Source organism: Fukomys damarensis, unplaced genomic scaffold (genome assembly GCF_012274545.1).
Source record: "Fukomys damarensis isolate Sample0158 unplaced genomic scaffold, DMR_v1.0_HiC HiC_scaffold_4, whole genome shotgun sequence".
NCBI classification, from domain to species: domain Eukaryota; kingdom Metazoa; phylum Chordata; class Mammalia; order Rodentia; family Bathyergidae; genus Fukomys; species Fukomys damarensis.
In genome coordinates, this window is record NW_022900916.1 from 52,607,168 (window position 1) to 52,628,472 (window position 21,305).

At 33.7% G+C, this 21,305-nt stretch overlaps 1 protein-coding gene across 1 annotated transcript in view; it reads left to right on the plus strand.

The window, feature by feature from the left end:
* Bmt2 (base methyltransferase of 25S rRNA 2 homolog) overlaps positions 1–21,305 on the plus strand; it is a gene marked incomplete at its 5' end in the record, with an annotated part of 65,243 nt that overhangs the window by 12,212 nt on the left and 31,726 nt on the right. Inside the window, one exon of the mRNA XM_010603670.1 lies at positions 6,066–6,207. Within this exon, the coding sequence (XP_010601972.1) occupies positions 6,066–6,207 (142 nt within the window). The remainder of the gene's footprint in view (positions 1–6,065; positions 6,208–21,305) is intronic.

Below are 21,305 nucleotides of genomic sequence, written 5' to 3' on the forward strand. Positions count from 1 at the left end.
CCCCCTCCTCCCCTCCCCATTTACAAACACTTTATTTCCATTTTTTCATTTTCTCATATTTTTTCTTTTCCCTTATTTCCTTTCCCCTACCCTTCCCACTTTCCCTACACCTTTAGCCCTTTTCCCATTTCACAATGTCAGTTATCTCATTAGGATCTTATGTACTATTACAGTTTATTCTGTCCCTTGTATCCAGGCTTCTGGGATTAGGGTGTTGCCAAACTAATCAGTGGGCTGATTTAGTAATCACACACTCCTAATCCCAGCATCACACACTCTAGATCCAGCCACCTCTGACAAAGCCCCACTTGTGACCACGTGAGAATTTGGGGGAACATCTAGACATAAGCCGTACAGATTGCCAACCATTTTCCCTTGTAGATTTTCCAAAAGGATCTATGTATCTTTTTTTTTTTTTTTTTTTTTTTTTTGGTACCGGGGATTGAACTCGGGTCCTTGCGCTTGCAAGGCAGGCCACCGAACCCATGAGCTAAATCCACAGCCCTGGGTCTTTTTGATATATCCAACATTTTGGATATATGTATCCAAAAAGATACATACTGCTGTCAAAGAACTTATCAATGTGAACACATTTACAGTTGCATGTTTTTCTTTTGATGATAAGGTAAAGAGAAATAAAAAGTTTTTAATCAGCTTAAAATGGAGTCTCCATAAAAATGATTTTAAGCCATTTTTCTAAATCTTTTGTCTTATTTTGATAACAGTAACTACTTGGAAATATTTGAATTTCACTGCTTTGGATTCACTATTAGCAGTTGACAACTATGTATAGATTGAATTATACCTTAGAAACTAATTTGATTTGCTTATATTTTTGGTGTTTATATATTTTGATTATGGTGGAAATGTAAATATTTTGTTGCCCATCACAGGCACTTTGATTAACTTGTGCAATTTATACAAGTTATAAATCAAAGGTAGCCTTTCAAAATGTATACCTTTTTCTTCTCCCTCTTCCTCATCTTCATCCCTCTTTCCCCCACTGGGAATTGAACCCAAGGCCTTTGCACTGAACTACATTTCTAGCCCTTTTCTACTTTTTGTTTTGAGACAGGATCTGAGTAAGTTGCTACATTTTCTAGGCTGTGCTTAAACTTACTATTCTCCTCTCTCAGCCTCACAGAGTGCTGAGATGACAGGCGTGTGCCGTCACATCCAGCTTTAATTTAAACTTTCTAATGGGGAAAGTCACACCTGATTTTAGAAGACAGTGTGTATAAATGAATGAGTGCCATATGCATGGTAGGTGCATGTATGGGGAGTGATGATCAAATGAGAATCAGGTAAACTCTCTTTAGACAAATGGAATTCAGTTTAAAAGGAAAAAATGTTCTGTCCCAGATGTCAGAGGCCTTATTTCATAAAATAAAGGTAGTATTAACTCTAAAGAGATGGTTTAGGGATTCTTTTGGTTTCTTTGAGTTTAGAACTGTCATAGAACATTCTTAAGGGCATTAGGTAAGGGCAAAAATAGGTGGGTCCTAAATTTTTTTATTGTGCTTAGCTTTATAAAGATACTTTCAGTCAAAGTAATTATAAATAATCACAAAATTACTAAAATATAAATTTTAAAATTAATGTGTGGTTTAGTCTTTACTACTTAGTTATTATCTTTTTATAGGTAGCTTTGTAGCTTTTATTTTTGATATATAATCATTGTGAAGGTGACTTTAATTAGTAATCATGATATTATTTTGGTACAGGACCAAGATTCAGAATAATTTGATTCATTGATTTCCATACTGAATTTGGTTTGGCGAGTTGTCATGACTCATTTAAAATTGTGAATTAGTTTTTTTAAGTGAGTGTTTTTAAAAACGTGAATATAAGGGCTGGGGATTTAGCTCAGTGGTTCTGCTTGCCTTGTAAGTGCAAGGTCCCAAATTCAATCCCCCGTACAAAAAAAAAAAAAAAAAAAAAAAAAAAGTGAATATAAAGGGAATACAGTAAATAGAAGTCATGTTAATGTGAATTTTGTTCTAGAATTTTATAGGACAGATGACTATCTTTTAGACTAAACTGAACCTTAAGTTAATTTTAAAACTATATTTGAACAAGCGATGTGTTAATTTCTTCTCTAAATTTATTCTTTTTGTTTGATTATGTAATGTTTGTTAACTTAATTTCAAATTAGGTTGCAGGACACATTTTAACTGCACTTGCTAAAAGTAATTTTTGAATTTTCTGTTGTTGGGTAAAGTGAAGTGTATGTATATATTTGTTTGAAATATTCATATTCTCCCTCTCCCCACTACCCATATATTCATTTTTTCCTAGAATTCCTATGTGAAGTGAGATAAAAAATGGGTCATTAATTACAGTAATTTTTTGGTAATTTTCAAATGCTACAATAGTAAAATAAACTATAAGGCTAATTAATTATTGAGAATTTGGACTGGTTGAATAAGCATTTGTATTCACTGAATCATCAGACCTCAGTGAGTTCTGGTTTCTGATTTGCCTTTTGATAATGAAAAGTATTGTCATTTTGTTACTGGATTACAAGTTTCCTCTGCTGACTTGGTCAAAGTGCATATACCTAAAAACCCCAAATCCTTTGAATCAAGTTTTAATATATTTTTATGTATGCAGTTTGACCAAGACAGAAGAGGAAATTTGCATATGTATCCTAGGATGGTTAAATTTATTTTGGCTTTCACAACCCAAATCATAGAATATTCTGAAAATATCATAGTTAATGGTTAAATACATTATTTTCCATACTATAGAAACCTATTTTCCTTATTTTATCCTGCTTATTAACTTCATTGAAAATAATACCCTGCTAAAGCTTTCAAGGTGTTCTAGAAAGAGAAAATTTCTCAGAACTAAAGGGCAACTCTTTTTTATTCAACTTTGTAACCATTAGATATTTAACATATTCAGTAGTTAGTATTTGGGGTTTGATACATTTTTATTGAATAAATACGTGAATTAAAAATTCAAGTTTCAAGACCCAAGAGGGAACTTACTATAAACTCACAGATTGTATGGGTTTCCACCCCTTGAAGAGAAACATAAGTTCCAGTTGCAGGGCATAAGGTTCCTCTCTGTCTTGAAAGCCCACACTCTATTTCTTTGAGAGTGTACTTTTCACATTCTGCTAATATGTTCCTTTATGCCTATTAATTAATTCTGGCTTTAGAGTGCCTTACATGTGGCATAGGAAACATACCAGGTTCACATCTTTTATTATAGCATACTACTGCATTATATTTAACATGTGTTTTCTCCTTTTGATACTTATTCCTACTTAATAACTTTATTCTCTATAGTGTTTAACAGAATACTTTTTCAGCATATCTGTTGATAAAATGAAAAGTATATAAAATTATATTGTTTTTTCCTAATTATATATGCATATATGTCATATATATATATGTCATATATATATATATATATGTATTACATTCTACCAATTGTCACTTTTCAGTGTCAGCACACTTTTTAAGAGTTTGTAGACTGTACTGCTAAACATTAAAATTGAAATTATCTACAAAGGTTTAATTGAGTAAACGTACAGACAATTTGAAACCTTCCTTAAAATATCAGTAAAGCATACAGTAAGCCTTTAAACTCCACAGAACAGTATTTAAACTTAGTTTATTGAGTGTGGAAAAACAAAGGTCATCTAAAAAGCTATAGGGTAGTAGGTTTCTGTCCATTTACAGTTGTCTTTACATCTTTTAGCCAGTGGATAATTACAGAGTAAATGGAGTTTCAAAGTATACAAATGACATGGTAAGGACTGTTAAGAATAGGTAATAGTTGCCGGTAGTGCCCCATATAGCATCCTCCAAGTCCACCGCTGACATGGACAGACACGCAACTCAGTCACCATCCCTGATAAAGTTTGGACTTCAATGTAGGCTGCCTGCTTTTCTGTTCTGCCTTCTTCAGCTTTGCTGGAACCCCCTGAGCATGTCCCTTTATCTCTGCCTAGTCCAAAGGGCAGATTCGAATGGAAAGGTGTGTTAACATCCTCAGTTAACGTGAGCTTTGTTTTTAAGTTATACCTTCTATATAATTGAAGGTAAGTCTTGCAGAAAGGGAATCTATTTGTGTTAAATATAGCTTTTCTAAAATATATTTGATGATAGTACTTTTGTTTGAATGGTTTGTATTTATAGCACATGTACTACACTTACATATTTGTTTATAATCATATTATAGAAGATGGTGGAACTGAAGCAAATTCTAATAAAGGACCTTCTAAAGCTGAAGATACTGCTCTCAACAATAGATAAAGCACCTTTAAAAACTATACTCTGTCTTATTGAGCCATTTAGCATCAAATCTGGTAAATAAAATGAGGAATAGTGTTACGAACCACCATAGGTTTATGAATGTATCATTAATCAAGACATTGCTTTAAAAAGTTTACTTCCTACGGTTGTATTTAGAGACTTGATAGTTACATCTGAAAGATGTTGCTAAATGAAAGTACTTTTATTTGAGAATTTGTAAAATATTTTGTTTTCTTGGTTTCAGTGGCCAGATAAAGTCTGCTATATAACACATTAAGAGCTCTGTAACTGCGCACACACACACACACACACACACACACACACACACACACACACACATGTTATGACCAATGAAAATATTGATACGTAACCTCCTTCAAATTAAACTTTTTATCTTTTTAACATCAGTGTTCAGACTGAGACTAAGACTGCTACATATAATATCCTTTTAACTGAACAATATCTGGGCGAGGGTATGTTTGCACCCTAAGTCTTCTTTCTTGACTTGGTCAAACTGGGGGCTAATAGTTCACCTGGGGGCTGAGTTTCAACTCAGTACTAAAATAGCAAATGGGACATGTTGATTGCTACATTTGAACTATTGTAATCCACTTTCTGGTAAAAAAAAAAAAAATCAAGAAAAATGAATTCATTAGTTTTAAAGAATTCGGTGTAATTATTCTTACCTTAGGCTATTTTATTTATATTTTAAAGTTTATTCTGTCACCAAATAATTGCCTGTGTTTGAACATGAGGCAAGACCATGTCTAAGGACGTTGAATGAAGCCATCCTGATGCTTTGTTTTTTTGTTTATTCTCTACCCTTAGAATTGTGTTAAGGTCTATTATTTGGCCAAACCATTCTTCAACAGTGATGTTTCAGATTTCATATTAAATATGATTATTGTTTTCATTTTTAACCAAAATAGTAGTTGGAAACAATGTAGGTTAACTTACAGATTTTATTCAGAGTGTTTACATAAGATTAAAACTTCAGAGAGGCTTCTATGATACTTCTAAGCAACATTTTTACCTTAGGGTTATTACTTTTTAAAGTAATGTATACCTGGAGCATGTTTGAGTAGGTAATGAGTAGGTAAATAAGATACTTAGTTCGTTGCTAATTTACATTATCGTCTCAACTGCCAACTCCTTTTTAATATAGGCAGTTGATAAGTATGTAGTGATCCAAGAAAGTAACAGCCAAGAAGCAAGCTTAGGTGTTTCTGCAATGTTGCTGTGAGATCTTACTACACAGTTATATCTGAAAAATTAGTGCTTGAATGCACTACTTTCTTCTACCAGATGCCTTTGGTTTATAAATTTTTGACTCTTATTTATTTAATTTACTTCAGGTTTTTTGTTACAAGGTCTCACGACGTAGTCCAGGCTATCCCTGAACTCAATATCGTAGCCCAGACTGGCCTCAAACTTGCAGTGATCTGCTTCACCCTCTTAAGTGCTAGGATTACAGATGTGTGGCCCCATGCCCAGTTTTAGCTTATATTTAAAATGGAAATTATCATAAACCTACTATTCATGAGTCTCAATTCATTTCATGTATCTCTATTTTATTAGTTATGTTCAGCTTTAAAAATATTAAAATGAGTAAAATTGATTATTTTAAATTGTAATTAAAATGCTATATCTATTTTATTCAAAGGAACTTTTAAAATATATTTAAGACTTAATCATTTACTTCATGGTTTGTCCACTTATTTTTAAACCATTTGAGGTTTTGCTGAAATTACAGATGTTTTTAAGTTAGCTTATTTATTTTTTCCCCATTGTTTTTAGTGGGAGATTTTGATAAGATCTGGAGAGAACACTGTGAAGATGAGGAAACACTTTGTGAATATGCCGTTGCAATGAAAAATTTGGCAGATAATCATTGGGCAAAAACTTGTGAGGGTGAAGGTCGCATTGAATGGTGTTGTAGGTGAGTGATTTTATGAAACTAATATTTTTGGTTTCTCATGTGTTCTTTAAATGTATAAATCTAAGTAATGCTACATATAATTCGTTGTACTAAAATGGTAAACTAGAAACATTTTTAAACAGATGATGCCTTTTAAATAACCTCATCTTTCTACTTGCTTCACTTTCCCTAGATTTATTTCATTCTTTTTTATCAGAATGTTTTTCTTTGACATAACTTTTGATTTTGCTTTATTTTTTGAAAATGTCTTTGGATGTATTTAATACATTTAAACATTAATACAGTATTTGTGTGTGTGTGTGTGTATACACAAAATATATTTTCTTTTTTAGAGCTAGAGACTGAACCCAGGTCCTCATTAATGCTAGGCAAGCTCTCCACCATTGAACTGTATATACTCCTACCCTTAAACATTAATATGTTTAAAATATGAAAGATTTAATAGTTGACTTCATCCATGAGTCTTCGGATAACAGTTCTAATGAAGTAAAAATGAGTAGTTAAAATTTTTGAAACATTTAAAATATTTTAAAAACTTGAATTTGATGCATGATTCAAGACATTTCAGCATTTATATTGACTTCGATTTTTTTCTCATAAATTCTAGTATTCAAAATATCAGGAAATGAATACCGCTGATACTAATTCTCCTAATGTCATAAAATTGAAGATTTTTATATTGACTGAATTTAAAAATAAGTTCTTAGAAAACAATCATTTTTCTATGTGAACATGAAATTTATGCTAACTTAGGTTTTATATTTCCTTTCTGTTATTTCTATTAAAATATATTTTATCTCATTTTAAAATTAATAATGCCTATTTTGTTTATTCAACAGTTAATTCAGAGGAAAAAAAAATTTTTTGAGTCAGACTCTTGCTGAGTATCCCAGGCTGGACTTGAACTCACAGCAATACTCCTGCCTCAGCCTCCTGAATGCTAGGATTACAGGCATGTGCCACTACTCCTGGCTAGAGAAAATGTTTTTAGTTTAGTTCTCACACTAGCTTTCTCTCACTATAACAAGTACCTGAGATGATCACCTTATAAAGAAAAAAGCTTTATTTTGGCTCATAGTTTCGGAGGTTCTAGTTGATAATCAGTCGGCTTCGTTGCTTTTGGTCCTGGAAGTATGCGATAGAGCAGTTGCTCACCTTATAGCCAGGCAGCAAGAAAGAGAAAGCGACTGGGTTTCATAGTTCCTTTTGAGGGCATGGCCCCCAAACCTCAAAATCTATGTCTAGGGCCCCCTCCTAAAGTTTCCACAATCTCTTGGTAGCATTTTTCTTGGCAAATAGGTTTTTAGCACATGAGCCCTCTTAACACACTTAAGATCCAAATCATAGTAATTCTTGTGTTTACTTATTAAAGAAACAGTATTTAGAAATTGGCCACTTTGTACCAGTCATGTTCTAAACACTGGAAGTACAAAATCAACCAAAAATCTTTACTTTTCTGAAGTATATACACTAGTAGGGATGGGAGGTAAGAAACAGTACATTAAGTATATTCTACTCCAGTAATGGTAATTGCTGTGATAAAAATAAAACAAGGAAAAATAATTTCAGGTAGGATGCATAAAAAAGTTCTCACTGAAGTGATAATACGCAGAAGACATGAAAAAAGACAGCAAGACAGCTGGTCATCCCTCACAAGTCCAGAAACCTTATGGCAGAAGCTGCTGTGCTGATTAAGAGTCAGCGAGGTGATCAGTGTGGCTAGAGCAGAATGAGAGGGGGAGAGTGGTAGAAGATAAGACAGTGAACACCTCCAGTTTGTAGGATCTTGTAAACTATTGTAAAGACCATGGCTTTTTTCTAAAACAGGAAGTCATTGGATGTTTTGACAACAGGAGTGATTGGATTTTATTAATTTTTTAATAATGTGGGAGGGTGAAGATTAGGGTTAGGATTAGTTGTGATTTTACCTTTTTCGTTTCTAACCACGTCTAGTTGGGTCTTTTCTCTCCTTTCCTTGGTTAGATTGGCTAAAGGTTTCTCTGTTTTGTTTATTCTTTTGAAGAACCAACTCTTCTATTCATTAGTTCTTTTCTGGGGTGGGGGGAAATCTCAATTTTATTGATTATAATTTCTCTCCACTAGCTCCAAAAAAACTCTTTTTAGAATTAATAAGTAAATTCACTTGTACAGTGGGATACAGAATCAACACATAGAAATCATTAGTGGTCTTGTACATTAATAATGACCCTAATGTGAAACAGAAGGAAAGGTCCAAAGGGGTAGGGGGAGTCGGAGGCATAGGAGAAAGGAGGAAGGGAAAGGAAAAAATATGAGAAAAGGAAAAAATGGAAACAAAATCTTTGTAAATAGGGAGAGGTAGACGTGTTTAAGGGAGGGCAAGAGAATGGGAAAAAAAATAAGAACCAAGATACCTCATGTAAAACTACAAGTTCCCAATGATAAATGTAGATGTATACCTGAAATGTACCGGTGAAAGAATTTAAGGGAAAAAAATAATGAACCCATTGAGAAAGAAATTCACAATTGCAGCAAGAAAAACTAAATACTTAGGGATTAACCAAACTAAGGTAATGAAAGACCTCTAAAAGCTGCAGCATTCTGAAAAAATAACATTGAAGAGAACATAAATGGAAAGATACCTCCTGTTCCTCGCAGAACCAGTTTAATCGAAATGGCCATACTTCCAAAATTGATATACAGATTTAATACAAGTTCAGTCAAAATACCAACAGCATTCCTCACAACACTAAAGAAAACAATCCTAAATTTCATATGGAACCAGAAGAGACCCAGAAATAGCAAAAGAAATCCCAGATAACAAGAGTGAATTTGAAGTTATATTACAAAGGTACTGTGATTAAAAACAGCATGATAGTGGCACAAACACAGACATGAGGATCAGAGGAAGAGAACGGAAGGCATAGAAACAACCCCAAGCACATTCATCTATTTGGTCCTTGACAAAGAGGCCAAAAACATGCACCAGAGAAAAGATAGTCTCTTTAATAAATGGTGTTGGGAAAACTGGCTGTACACCTGCAGAATATTGAATCTGGACCCATTATCTCTCACCATGTACTAAACTAAAATCAAAATAAATCAAACTAAATGTTAGAACAGAAACATTTAACCTGCTAGAAGGCAACATAGGTAAAACTCTTGACGTTAGAGTTATAAGCAAGGACTCTTTGAGCAGAACTCTGCACAGAAAATAGGACTGAGAATCAATAAAGGGGATCATATCAAATTAAAAAGCTTCTGCACAGTAAAAGAACCCACAGAGTGAAAGACCACCTACAGAGTAAGAAAAACTTTGCTAGCTATTTCTCTGAGGACTAATATCTAGAAAATATAAAGTACTCAAAAAAATTTAGACTCCCCCTGAAATGAAAAAATGGGCAAGTGAAATGAATAGAAATTTCACAGAAGACGACGTACAAATGACCAATAAATATATGAATAAATGCTCAACCTCACTGGTAATTGTGTTATTGTAATTATATTATATTCCTTTAGAAGTGGGTCCTCCTTCTCTCAAAGAATGAAACAAACTAAAATGGTGCCAAAAGTTTATTTGAAAAGGGAAGGGTGGAGGAGTAAGGGTGAAACTGACTGCAGAGTGAACTTAGGTCAAACAAGAGAGGAAAAGATAAAAGCAAAAATAAAAAGTGTCCCCTGTGTTGGGAAGCACAGGATGGCCTACCCTGAGGAGTCATGATAACACGCTCATCATGATGTCTGTGTCCTTATATGTCGTCTACAAGAAGCCCACAAGAAGTTTTATATATGGGTTTTGGAAATTATTTGGCGTTATTCTGGGATCTTGTCATTAACAGGCCCTCTTACTTCCCCTGCTACACCCTGCCTCCTATCTCAACTACAGAAATGGAAATTAAAACAACATTGAGATTCCATTGATTCCAAAGTTCAATCCCTGGTACCAAAAAAGAAAAGAAAAATGCCAATGTAGAGATTCTTCAAAACGAAAACTAGAGGGTCGGGATTTAGCTCATTGATTCCACCGCCTGCCTAGCAAAAATGCAAGGTCCCAAGTTTGAGCCCCGGTCCCCCCGCCCCGACAAAGAAATTGAAACTAGAAATTCCATTTGACTCACCTATTCTCCTTCTAAGTATCTTCCCTAAAGAGTTAAAGGTGTTACGTTGCAGTGATAATACCCACGTTTATAGCCACACAATATATATAGTGAAGCAGCCTATATGTCCATCATCAGAATGGATAAAGAAATTGTGGTACTTAAACGCAATAAAGTACTACTTTGCCATAAGAATGATAATATAGGAAAATGGATGAGTCATTTGTAGGAAAATGGATGCACCTAGAGACCATAATGTTAAATGAAATAAACACAAAGCTTAAATATCTTATGGTTTGTTATATGAGAAGCAGAAATAAAGAGCAAATGGCAGGTAATAGGAAGTAGGGCAGCAGATTTTTCTCAAATGGGAAGAGGATCAAGAGATGGAGGGAGGGAGAGGGAAAGGGGATTAAAAAAGGAATTAAGATGTGTTAGGTGGTACCAAGTTCACGAAGGAATGTAAACATTGTGTACTGCACACATATACCCAACACATACACAAAAGAAGAGAATCAAAAGATAGATGAAGTGGGCAGGGAAGATAGGGCAAGAGAATGAAAAAAGGAATTAGGATATAATGTGTACATGTACCAATTCCTAACAAGGAATATAAACATTGTGTACTACAAACGTGTACTACTAAAAAATTGTCAAGATTATATCATTTTTATTAATTTCTATATAGTAATTTTTTGGCTCTTCAGACTTTATTTTATATTGAAGTTCTCCATCTTCACCCATTTAGTTTTATTTTTCCTTTAAACAAATTTATTAAACTTCTGCTTACTTTTAACATGGTTTATAAAGGTTTGTTTCTTTCAGCTGTTTTCTTTTTACTGTGGATCATTTTTCTTGCTTCATTGTGTATATGATAATTTTTTTAAATGCTGGCATTGTGGTAGAAGAGGTTGTCACATATATTATTTTTCCCCAGAGAGGCCATGAGTTTTCTGACAGCCAGCTAGGATGAAAGATTTTTCTATCAGTAGTTGAGCTAGCTGAGTGAGAGCTTGATTATCTATTTAGTTTCAGTTCACTTCTGATTTCAAATACTTTGGGAGTGTTTGAATCTTGTTCTACATGTAGTACAGGACTAATCTGTTGGCAAAGCCTTGGGATGTAAGCCCAGGAGAAGATATCTTTTTTTCTGCTTTTTAGTTCCATTACCAATCTTCATGTACTTGTAAATAGACCTACAGGGATAAAGGAGGGGGGAACCAGGACATGAATGGGGAGAATTCTCTCTGTACGTGGGTTTCTTGATGATTCCAATCTGTCATACCACTTAAACATCCTTTAAAGGCACTGTTAGTTGTCATTTAGCCATGTGATGCCACTCTGTCCTGGAAGCTGCTTGATGCTTTGTTGCTCAGGTACCATTTCAACCATTGCCCCCAGTGGCCTGGTCACTTTCATTTAGGAAAGGCTTATCCTTCTTTGCAGTTTCATTCTTTTAGATATCTTTCTATTTTCAGCTCTTTTGAAATCTTGATTTTTTTTTTTTAGGTTATATACAATTATTTTCACATCATAGAAGAACTAGGAGAGTGCATGTGATTGTACCCTAATCTGGAACTAGTTTTGTGTCCTCCATTCAGAATTTATGTGATTGCTTTCTCATGATGTCATTTAGCTGCTCCTTAAATTTCTTATTCCTTGAAACAAAATTTGGTCTAAAGGGTTGAAGCTGGTCACGTATTTTTACAAAAAGAAAAACAATTATTAGATGAAACTCTCCTTCATATGGCATCCTGTTATAGGTTATTGTCAGGTTGTCTGTCATTAGAGATGGTAAATGTTATCATTGGTTAAGGTGTTACCTACTACACCCTTCCATTATAGACTTATATTTTCTTTCTGTAGTTAACTGGTAATGTGTGGACTGACATTTTCGCTTGTGGGTCAATTTTGTCTCACATTAGCCTCTCAACTAAGTTTACTTCTGCTTATTAAATATTTTATTTGCAATTGCCAAGTAATGATTTTAAGTTGCATCATTCTATGACATCTGTTAGCCAACATTCTTTTGGAACTAAACGATTTCCTCTATAAATGGGGGATGACTACATGCTCTTCAGATAGGCTGGTTGAGAGTATACATATGTATGTGTATTTCTGTTTACATAATTGCCAATTTTCCTAATAAACGTTTTGTGTGTAATAATTGTAATTATGGCAAGTGAAGTTTTTAAACATTCTGTGGAATATCACTGTAACCTGTTATATTTTTATTTATTCTATTTGTCTATCAGTCCTAGTTTTGTTTTTATTGTGTGTGTGTTCAAATAATTCCACATTTAGTCAATGGGAACCAGTCAAAGTTGGCTTCTTTGTTCTGACATTATCTTTGAACATTTTCTATCTAGTTTTTATTTTATTGAGTCTTATTTTCCCTACAATCAAGCTGTTTCTTCAAGAAGTTCTGCTTTCTTATGGGAGAAAGTAACATTTAGAAAGTAAGTGCTAGGCCATAGCTATCCTGATGAGTAGCCTGTCTTTTTCAACTTTTTTGGGGACTAGACTTAGAAATACATGCACACATACACACACACACAAACACAAACACACACACCACAAGTTACACACATCCCTAATCCAAACTCTAAATCTGAAGTTTTTTGAGCACTAATATGACACTACCAGTGGAAAATTCCCTACTATGAAACTTTGTTTCATGTATAAAAGATTAAAACTATTGAATACAGTTACCTTCAAGCTATGTGTATAAGGTATACATAAAACATAAATGAATTATGTGTTTGGACTTGGGTCCTATCCCCAATATATCACATTATATGTTTGCAAATATTCCAACAGGGGTTATGCTTAAGTTCTTTGTTTTATATTTCTCTTTTCTGTTACACTGAAGGAATTAGTTCCAAATAAAACATTTTTATCCTATGCTTTACAAGTAAATAAATTACAGGTTTCAAAATTTTAATACCAATCTAACTCCTGAAAATAATATGATGAAATGAAGTTTAAGATTTTTGTGGAGTTATTTTTATCTTTGGAACATGTCCTACCATGTTAAAATATACATTGGTTTTAAAATTTGCTTGAGCTGGGTTCAGTGAGACACACTGCAATTCCAGATAGAAGGCTGAGGCAGAAAAATCCCAAATTTGAGACCACCCTGGGAAACTTAGTAAGATCTTGTCTCAAAAATTAAAGAATGAAGAGGGCTGGGGATTTAGTTGGGACCAGGGATTTAGCTTAGTGTTAAAGCTTGCCTACCTGGCAAGCACAAGGTCCTGAGTTCAATTCCCGGTATGGGAAGGTGGGGTGGGATAAAAGGCTGAGGGTGTAGTTTAGTGGTAGAGCACTTGCTCAGCATGTGAGAAGCCCTAAGTTCAGTCTCTGGTACTGCAAAAAGAAAAAAAAAATTGCTTGAAACAGTTCTTTTCTGTATACATAATCAGTTTGCTATAGGCATTTTTCAGATTTGTAGATTTTAATTTTGGAGGATAAAAATAAGTAAAGTCAAAATGATAAGGAGATATTCAGAAGTCTGCCTTCAGTTTTCTTCATTTATTCCTGCCTTTTGTAGATAACCTTATTTATTTGTTTTTTATTTATCTGACCAATGAATTTTTGAAAAAATAAGGAAATTCATATACATACACATACATGTCTACTCTTATCTCCATAGATAATATACTGTCCTCTGCCTTTCATATTATGCTTAATATTATGGAGATGACACCATTTGGTATTGTATTAGTGTTTTTAGTGGAAACAGAAGCAATAGGATTTGTGTTTCTCTGTGTGTGTCTTTGTCTGTGAATATGTTTTTACAGTTAGGGATCTATTAAACAAAATTAGGACTCCAATAAGTCTGAAGATCTGCAGGATAAGATAAGAAGGAGTTGGCCCAGGAGAACTGATGGTATAATCCTAGTCCAAAGGCTAGTAGACTCAACCCCCTTGCAAAGCTGATGTTTGAGTTTGAGTCTGAAGTCAGGAAGGAGAAAAATGATGTCCCAGTTGGAAGGCACTAAGGCTGGAGGAATTCTTCCATCATTCAAGGGAGAGTCAGCCTTTTGGTTCTTTTTAGGCCTTCAAATGAATGGATAAGGTCTACTCCCATTTAAGAGAGGAGTTCTGCTTTACTATGTCTACCAGTTTAAATATTAAGCTTATGGAAAAATATAAAGAAACACCCAGAATCATATTTGATCAGTTTTCTAGGGGACCCATAGGCTCAGTACTGGTACACAAAATCAGTTGTCACAAGTAAATATCTTCATTTTCATGAGTTATTTGCAAACTTTGCTATTATAAAAAGTGCTATAGTGAGTAGCTGTGCATATATTTTTAGCATTCTTTGTAGATTCTTCAGTGTTGAATTACAGGGTTTAAAGATTGCCAATTTGCCCTTCATAGAAATTGTATCACTTTGTAGTTCCAACAACAAAAGAATGAGAATACCTGTATAACTTTGGCTAGACAGTGTCTTAACCTGATGTTGAATTTTTATTGTTACATGAAAATTGGTGTCTTTGTGAGTTTATTTTATATTTCCTTATGAGAGATTGTTTTGTCGTATATATTGGAATCATTTGCTTACCTTTTATTCTGTGAATTAGATTTTTTTTTGATACTTTTAAAATTAGTTTTGGATCTTTTTATTCTTTATTTTTTTTAGACCTTTTTATGTAAATTAGAGATATGTGCCCTTTATCTTTGACTTTGGCTTCTGTTTTTACCCAATCAGGTATATCAATCTCTTTACTGCTTTTAGATTTTTGTCATCTTAGAAAACCTTTATACCTTATACATTGTAAATACTACATATTGTATGCATTTATTGAAGTGCCACATCATATGTACAATTAGTCGTTTAAAAAAATTTTAAAATCTTCCCTTCCTACTAGAAATTTTCATTTGTTATTCACGCATAGATGCGATCAAAATATAAGGTGAATAACTTAAAAAAATGTATTAACAGTGAAAGACCTTGTCATTAATCCTCAGAGTACTGTGCTTCACTTTGAACATACTTATTTCATCATTCTTGCCACTTTCTGAAGCATTTCTGGACTCCTTTTGTGAGTTTATTATGTGTGGTAAAAAATCCAGTGAATGGTGCTGCTGAGTACCATTTAACGGAAGGGCAGGTTCCTGTGTATCCTCATTGCTCTTATGCACCAGATCTGACCTTGTGCAGCATCTGCCTCTTCCATGAAGTCAGAATGACCATGAAAGACAAACATTTTGAATTGCTTCAGAACATCCAAACGTCCATGACAGTGCACCTAAAAATATTCACAAAAAGAGGACTTCCAGAATTACTTAAGAAAAACAGCAAGAATGATGGGCTAAATGTTTTTGGAGTAAGGGTATCTTGTGGAGAATTAACAGCAATTTGTCTTTTACTGTAGTAAGTTTAAAAACAAGATGTTCACTGTATTGCTTTGATCAAACTTTGTTATTTCTTCTAGTATTTGTATGATTTAATATTTTGCATTTATATCTTGCATAGTTGGAATTCATCTGTCGATTGTGAAGTATCTAGATCTTCTTCCCCAAATTATCCATTTCCCCAGCATCATTTATGAAAAAGAATACCTTTTCTCCTATGATTTCACCTGACACTTAAATGATTTACCAGTTTCTCTATATAGTTGGTCCTGTTTTACACTTTCTTTTATGTTTCATGGGTTATATAATTTATACATCTCTAATACCACTGTTTTAATCATAAACTTATAATTATACTGCTGTTCTGTGTGACACCACACCTCTAAAGCCATTTTTTCTTTCTCAGGATTTTCTTGGTATTCTTGGTTTCATGTTTTTCTACATGCATATTAGAATCAGATTTTTAAACAATTTATTGGAAGTAAGTTAAATAAAGTGGGAATACTTATATCTTTAGAGTATTGAATCATCTCATTCATGAAAAAGATAATGTGTTTCTATTTGCTGTAATCTAATTTTGTAAATAATATTTTAAGATGTTTTGTGATTATGTACATTTCTTGTTTATTCTTACGTATTCATTGTTTTGCCAATGTAAATATGATCTTCCATTATATGAGACTATATAGTATCTATTTGTGTGTATGCTTTTGATGTTTATGTTTTACATTCTGCTATTTAACTGAATTCTGTTTTATTAGTTCATGTCTTATTCATGTGGGCTGTCTAGATAGCTATTCATTATATCAACAGTTTTATTACTTTCTCTCTAATTGATTTGACTAAATCTACTTTTCTTGTCTCCTACATAATTGTACTTTATTCCTTTCACAATAATATACATATATGGTAAATGTCCACATTAAATAAATTGCTGGCTTTTTGGCCAATACATGTGTATGATTTAAAGGAAATAGTCATTTGCCAGAAAATTGATAGAAATAGAGGGTAGCATGATACATGAAATAAGCCAGACAGAAAGACAAATATTTATATTTTCTCTTATATGTGGGGGAAAAAGACCTGGAAAGAGAAGAGAAGAGGAACTGGTAGGGAAGGGGAAATGGGAGAAAAAGGAGGACAAGAGAGAGAAGGGAGGGTGGACAAGATAGCTGAGCATGGTGACACACACCTGTAATTCCCGTAGTCTCCTGAGTTGAGGCAGGAAGATCACAAGTTTGAGCCCAGCCTGGGCAATTTAGCCACTTAATGAGATTCTGTCTTAAAATAAAAAATAAGGAACTGGGGACATAGCTCAATGTGATTGCCCTGGGTTCAAATCCCAATACCACAAAGCAACAAAAAACCCAATATATGCATCTTCACCAGTAATTATTTTTTACAAATTCGAAGAGCCAAAGAAAAAAGAAGTATTCACAAATTTATATTTTACTGATTTTTTTTAAAGAATAGGTGTTGAATTTTGTTGAATGACCTTTGGAGTTTATGGAGACGAATACATGTTTTTTGCTCATGTTTATTAATATAGTGGATTATATTAATGAATTGTCTTATATTGAACTACCTAGCACACTGGGAGACTGAGGCAGTATAATCACAAATTCAAGCCCAGCCTGGTCAACATAGTAACTTAGGGAGACCCTGTCTCAGAATGAAAATAAAAAGGAGCTGGCATATGCCTTAAGTAGATAGGCCCTGGGTCCAATCCCCAATACCTAAAAAATAAACATAAAACAGTTTAAAAATATATAAATGCAGAAAATAAAAATGATTAATACAGGAGTTATTTGGTTATTGAAGGCTTGGTGGAATTCCTCATTGGGCTGGTACTTTTTCTAATGACGTTTAGAATTGAACTCAGGGTCTTGTGTGTGTGTGCCCAGTGTTTATTACCGAGCTACATTGCCAGCCTTATCTGGTGCTTTTTGTTGAAGTTAACTCTGATAGCTTTCTCTGTCTTCATCTGTGTAATTTGGTTTTGCTTAATATTTTCATTTCTAGAGACAAGTTTAATAAGATTTCCTGTAGCCCTAGATATTATGTTTAGTGTGTTTCCCTAGGGGAAAAAAATTGTATAGATTAAAGAATCTCCTTTGTATTTGTTGTTGTTGTTGGTGGTGGTGGTGGTCTTGTCTGGTTCTCACTCATTAATATCTTCCTCCTTTGTTCTGCTTTACTTTTTTCTTTTCTATGCTTTGACTTTAATGTTTTATTTCATTCGTTTTTACTCATTTGTATTTATATGTTCAACAGTCTGAATTTTCTTTAGATCATTTTAGTTAAATTGCTTAGATTCTGACTTATAGCACTTACATTTTGTGTAAGAAATCCTACGATTTTATTAGTAGTTTTCTTTTGAAGCAAGTTACAGAATTTTATTGCAATGTGGTTCTATAATGTGATCTGTTATTTTTCTTTTACAGATCTTGCTTAATTTTTATGACTATGTATATCAGATAATTTTATGAAATAAATTGTCTATTTGAATGCAGAGTTTCTCCTCTAGTTTAAGGTAAACTTTCTCACATTCTGTAGAGCTTCTGTAACCTTAATTGTTTTCCGTTTCTTTGAGAGTGATGTGTAAAATTCCCATTAGCTGTGTTTGTGTTTCTCCATGCATCTTAGGAATTTTTACTTTGTAAAGATGACTACTTTGTTAAATGGCACATAAATATTTACAGTTTGTTATTGGGAATTCTGGTCTTTAACAATTATCAAATATCCTTTTTAAAATTTATTTAGTGCTTTTTATTCATTATGAGCTTTTTCACCAATGTTTTCCAATCATCTGATGAGTGAAATTCATCTTCAACAGATTCTTTTTTTTTAAGTTTTTATTGAGTTTATTGTTATATTTAGGTATACCTTATGATCACATCACCAAGAATTTGTACCTGTACATGATAACATCTTGATTCTTTTTTCCCATTCCTCTGTCCGCCCTTCAACCCCTCTGTTCCCCATATGCATAAACTTTGTTTCCATTTTTCCTTCTTTCTTTCAATTTTTTTCTTTCCTTTTCCCTGCTCCCCCCAGTTCCCCTTTCCCTTTAAACATTTTCTTTCTATTTCACAGTGTCTATTACACATTTTGGTCCTCATTTACTCCTTCAGTTTCCCACAGTAGAGAAATGATTCAGTATTCACATTAGCATGTCCTATTTATTTCACTTACTTTATAAACAGCTTGCAGTTCTTACACATCAGAAGACTGGTTTTCTGTAGTTTTGTTAAAAGATCAGAGTTTGGTTGGATATAAAATTTTGATTCATACTTTATTCCATTCAGTTTCTGAGAAAATGTTACTTTACTTAGTCTTATTTTGTATGGTTTCCCTTCTTTCCTCCCTCAGTTGTCTTTTTCCTTTGCTCTCAGCTGGAGCATTTGAGAGCCAGTTGCAATTATAACACGTTTTGTACTCCTTAATAATTAACTTTGTATCACCTGAGAATTATCTTACATAATCGAGATACAGCTCTCACAATCAAGAAACTTAACATAAGTATAATGCTGTTAACTGATATAGATAACCCATAATCAGATTTCCCATTTTTGTAATGCTATTCTTTATAGTTGGATTTTGCTTTTCATCTAATACCTCATCAGGGATGACTCAGAAGTCATTGCCCTTGGTTGTTAAGCCTCATTAGTCTCTCCTAATCTAGAAAAATTATCTGTCTACCTTTCTCTCCCTCTATCCTCCCTCTTTCCTCCGTCTCTCCCTTTCTTGCTCTCTCTGTCTCCTTTTGCCCCCCCACCCCACCTCTTTCTCTTCCTTTCCTTTCTTTTCCTTCCCTTGACTTTCTTGGCATGGTTTCCTGTGAGAGTTTTGTAGGCTTGTTTCTTAATTTGGATTTGGTGTGTATGTGTGTGTGTGTGTATGTGTGTGTGAGAGAGAGAGAGAGACAGACAGACAGACAGACAGACAGACTGAGACAGACACACAGAGAGTATGATGTCTTTCTCAGATATGACATCTTTACTGACAGTTTTAAAAGCTATTTTTGTTTTTTACTCTTTTAAATAGGCTTTGTGTTTTAGAGCACTTTGTTTACAAAAAAATTAAGCAGAAATTACAAGAAAATTCCTATATACACCATGCAAACTCCTTCTCCTTACACAGCCTGTCTTACTGTCAGTGTCCCCACCAGGGGAGTGCATTTGTTAAAATTGTTGAATTTACATCGATACAATATTATCAGCCAAAGTCCATGATTTACAGTGTACATTCTGGGTATGGTACATTTATTTTATGAGTTTTGAAAAGTATTTAATAACAGTGTCCACCATTATAGTATCACACAGGTTAATTTCTGTGCCTTAACCCTCTGTGTAGTACCTGTTCACTCCCCTTTACTCCAGCCACCACTGACCTTTTTTCTGTCTTTGTAGTTTATTTTTTCATGAATATCATATAGTTAGAATCCTACAGTATGTAGCTAGCTCTTTGAGATTGGCTTCTTTTACTCATTAATGCACATACAAGATTTTTTTTCCCCTCCTTTTCACATCTTAATAGCTAATTTCTTTTTAGTCTTGAATTAGGTTGTCTGGAAGTGTCACTATTTATGCACCCAGGGAAAGATATCTTGGTTGTGTTCACATTTAAGTAATTATGAAGAAAGCTGCAGTAAATATCTGCATGCAGATTTTTGTATGGGCATAAAATTTTCAATTCATTTGGTTAGAAACAGAGGACCTTTATCGTTGGATTGTACATGAAGATTATGTTTGGTTTCACATGAAACTGCCAGACTCTCATTCTATAAAGGGGAATTTGATATTTAGGAATATTTAGTCTTAAGTATCTGTGAACATGAAATGTTTTCCATTTATTTGGTTCTTGTTTGTATCTGATTTCAAATGTGAAATGTTCTTTTATATCTATATTGCTTATTCTTATGTAATTTATATTTCTTAAATGCCAGTCTCTTTGAGTGAGTGTGTGTGTGTGAGAGAGAGAGAGAGAGAGAGAGAGGGAGAGGGAGGGAGGGAGAGAGAGAAATTTTAATTCACTGAAAAGTTGTCTTGCTAGGCTTATTAGGTATTTCTTTTAGGTACTCTCTGCATTATATTATTTGTATTAGAGTTTCTGTAGATGCATAAATGTGGGTTTGGGTGCCTTGCTTTGTTTTATAATTTCCAAAAGCCTATACATACATTTAACAAGTAATGTTCATTTGGTCCTATTTTATACACAGAAATCTCAGGATTATTAATTAATTGCTTCATTCTGTCCCTCCATATATACTTCTTTTTTAAAGGTGCATTCCCACCCCCAGCATTTTTCTCAAGATTCTCACTTTTGCTAACAGTCCTTTCCAGAATTCTTTCCTTTGAGTTTCCATGGCAAGTGCTTTGATTTATTAAGTCCCAAATCTTTCCTTAGAATTTATCCACTAAGAGTTGGACCCTGTCTTGGGCATGAGCCTCAGTTGGTGTTAATTGATTTTGCCGTCTCCATCATGTTTTTCTGTTTTACACAGTCCTCATCTTAACTGTACTTTGGGTTTGTTCCAAAGTCTACCTAGTTGCTCTCAGATTTTACTTTCCTGATTCCATGTAAAATGAAGTGTTATTCTCTATTTCCTATGTATGCCATAGGCATTAATTATAAATGGTTTTCTTTGCTCTC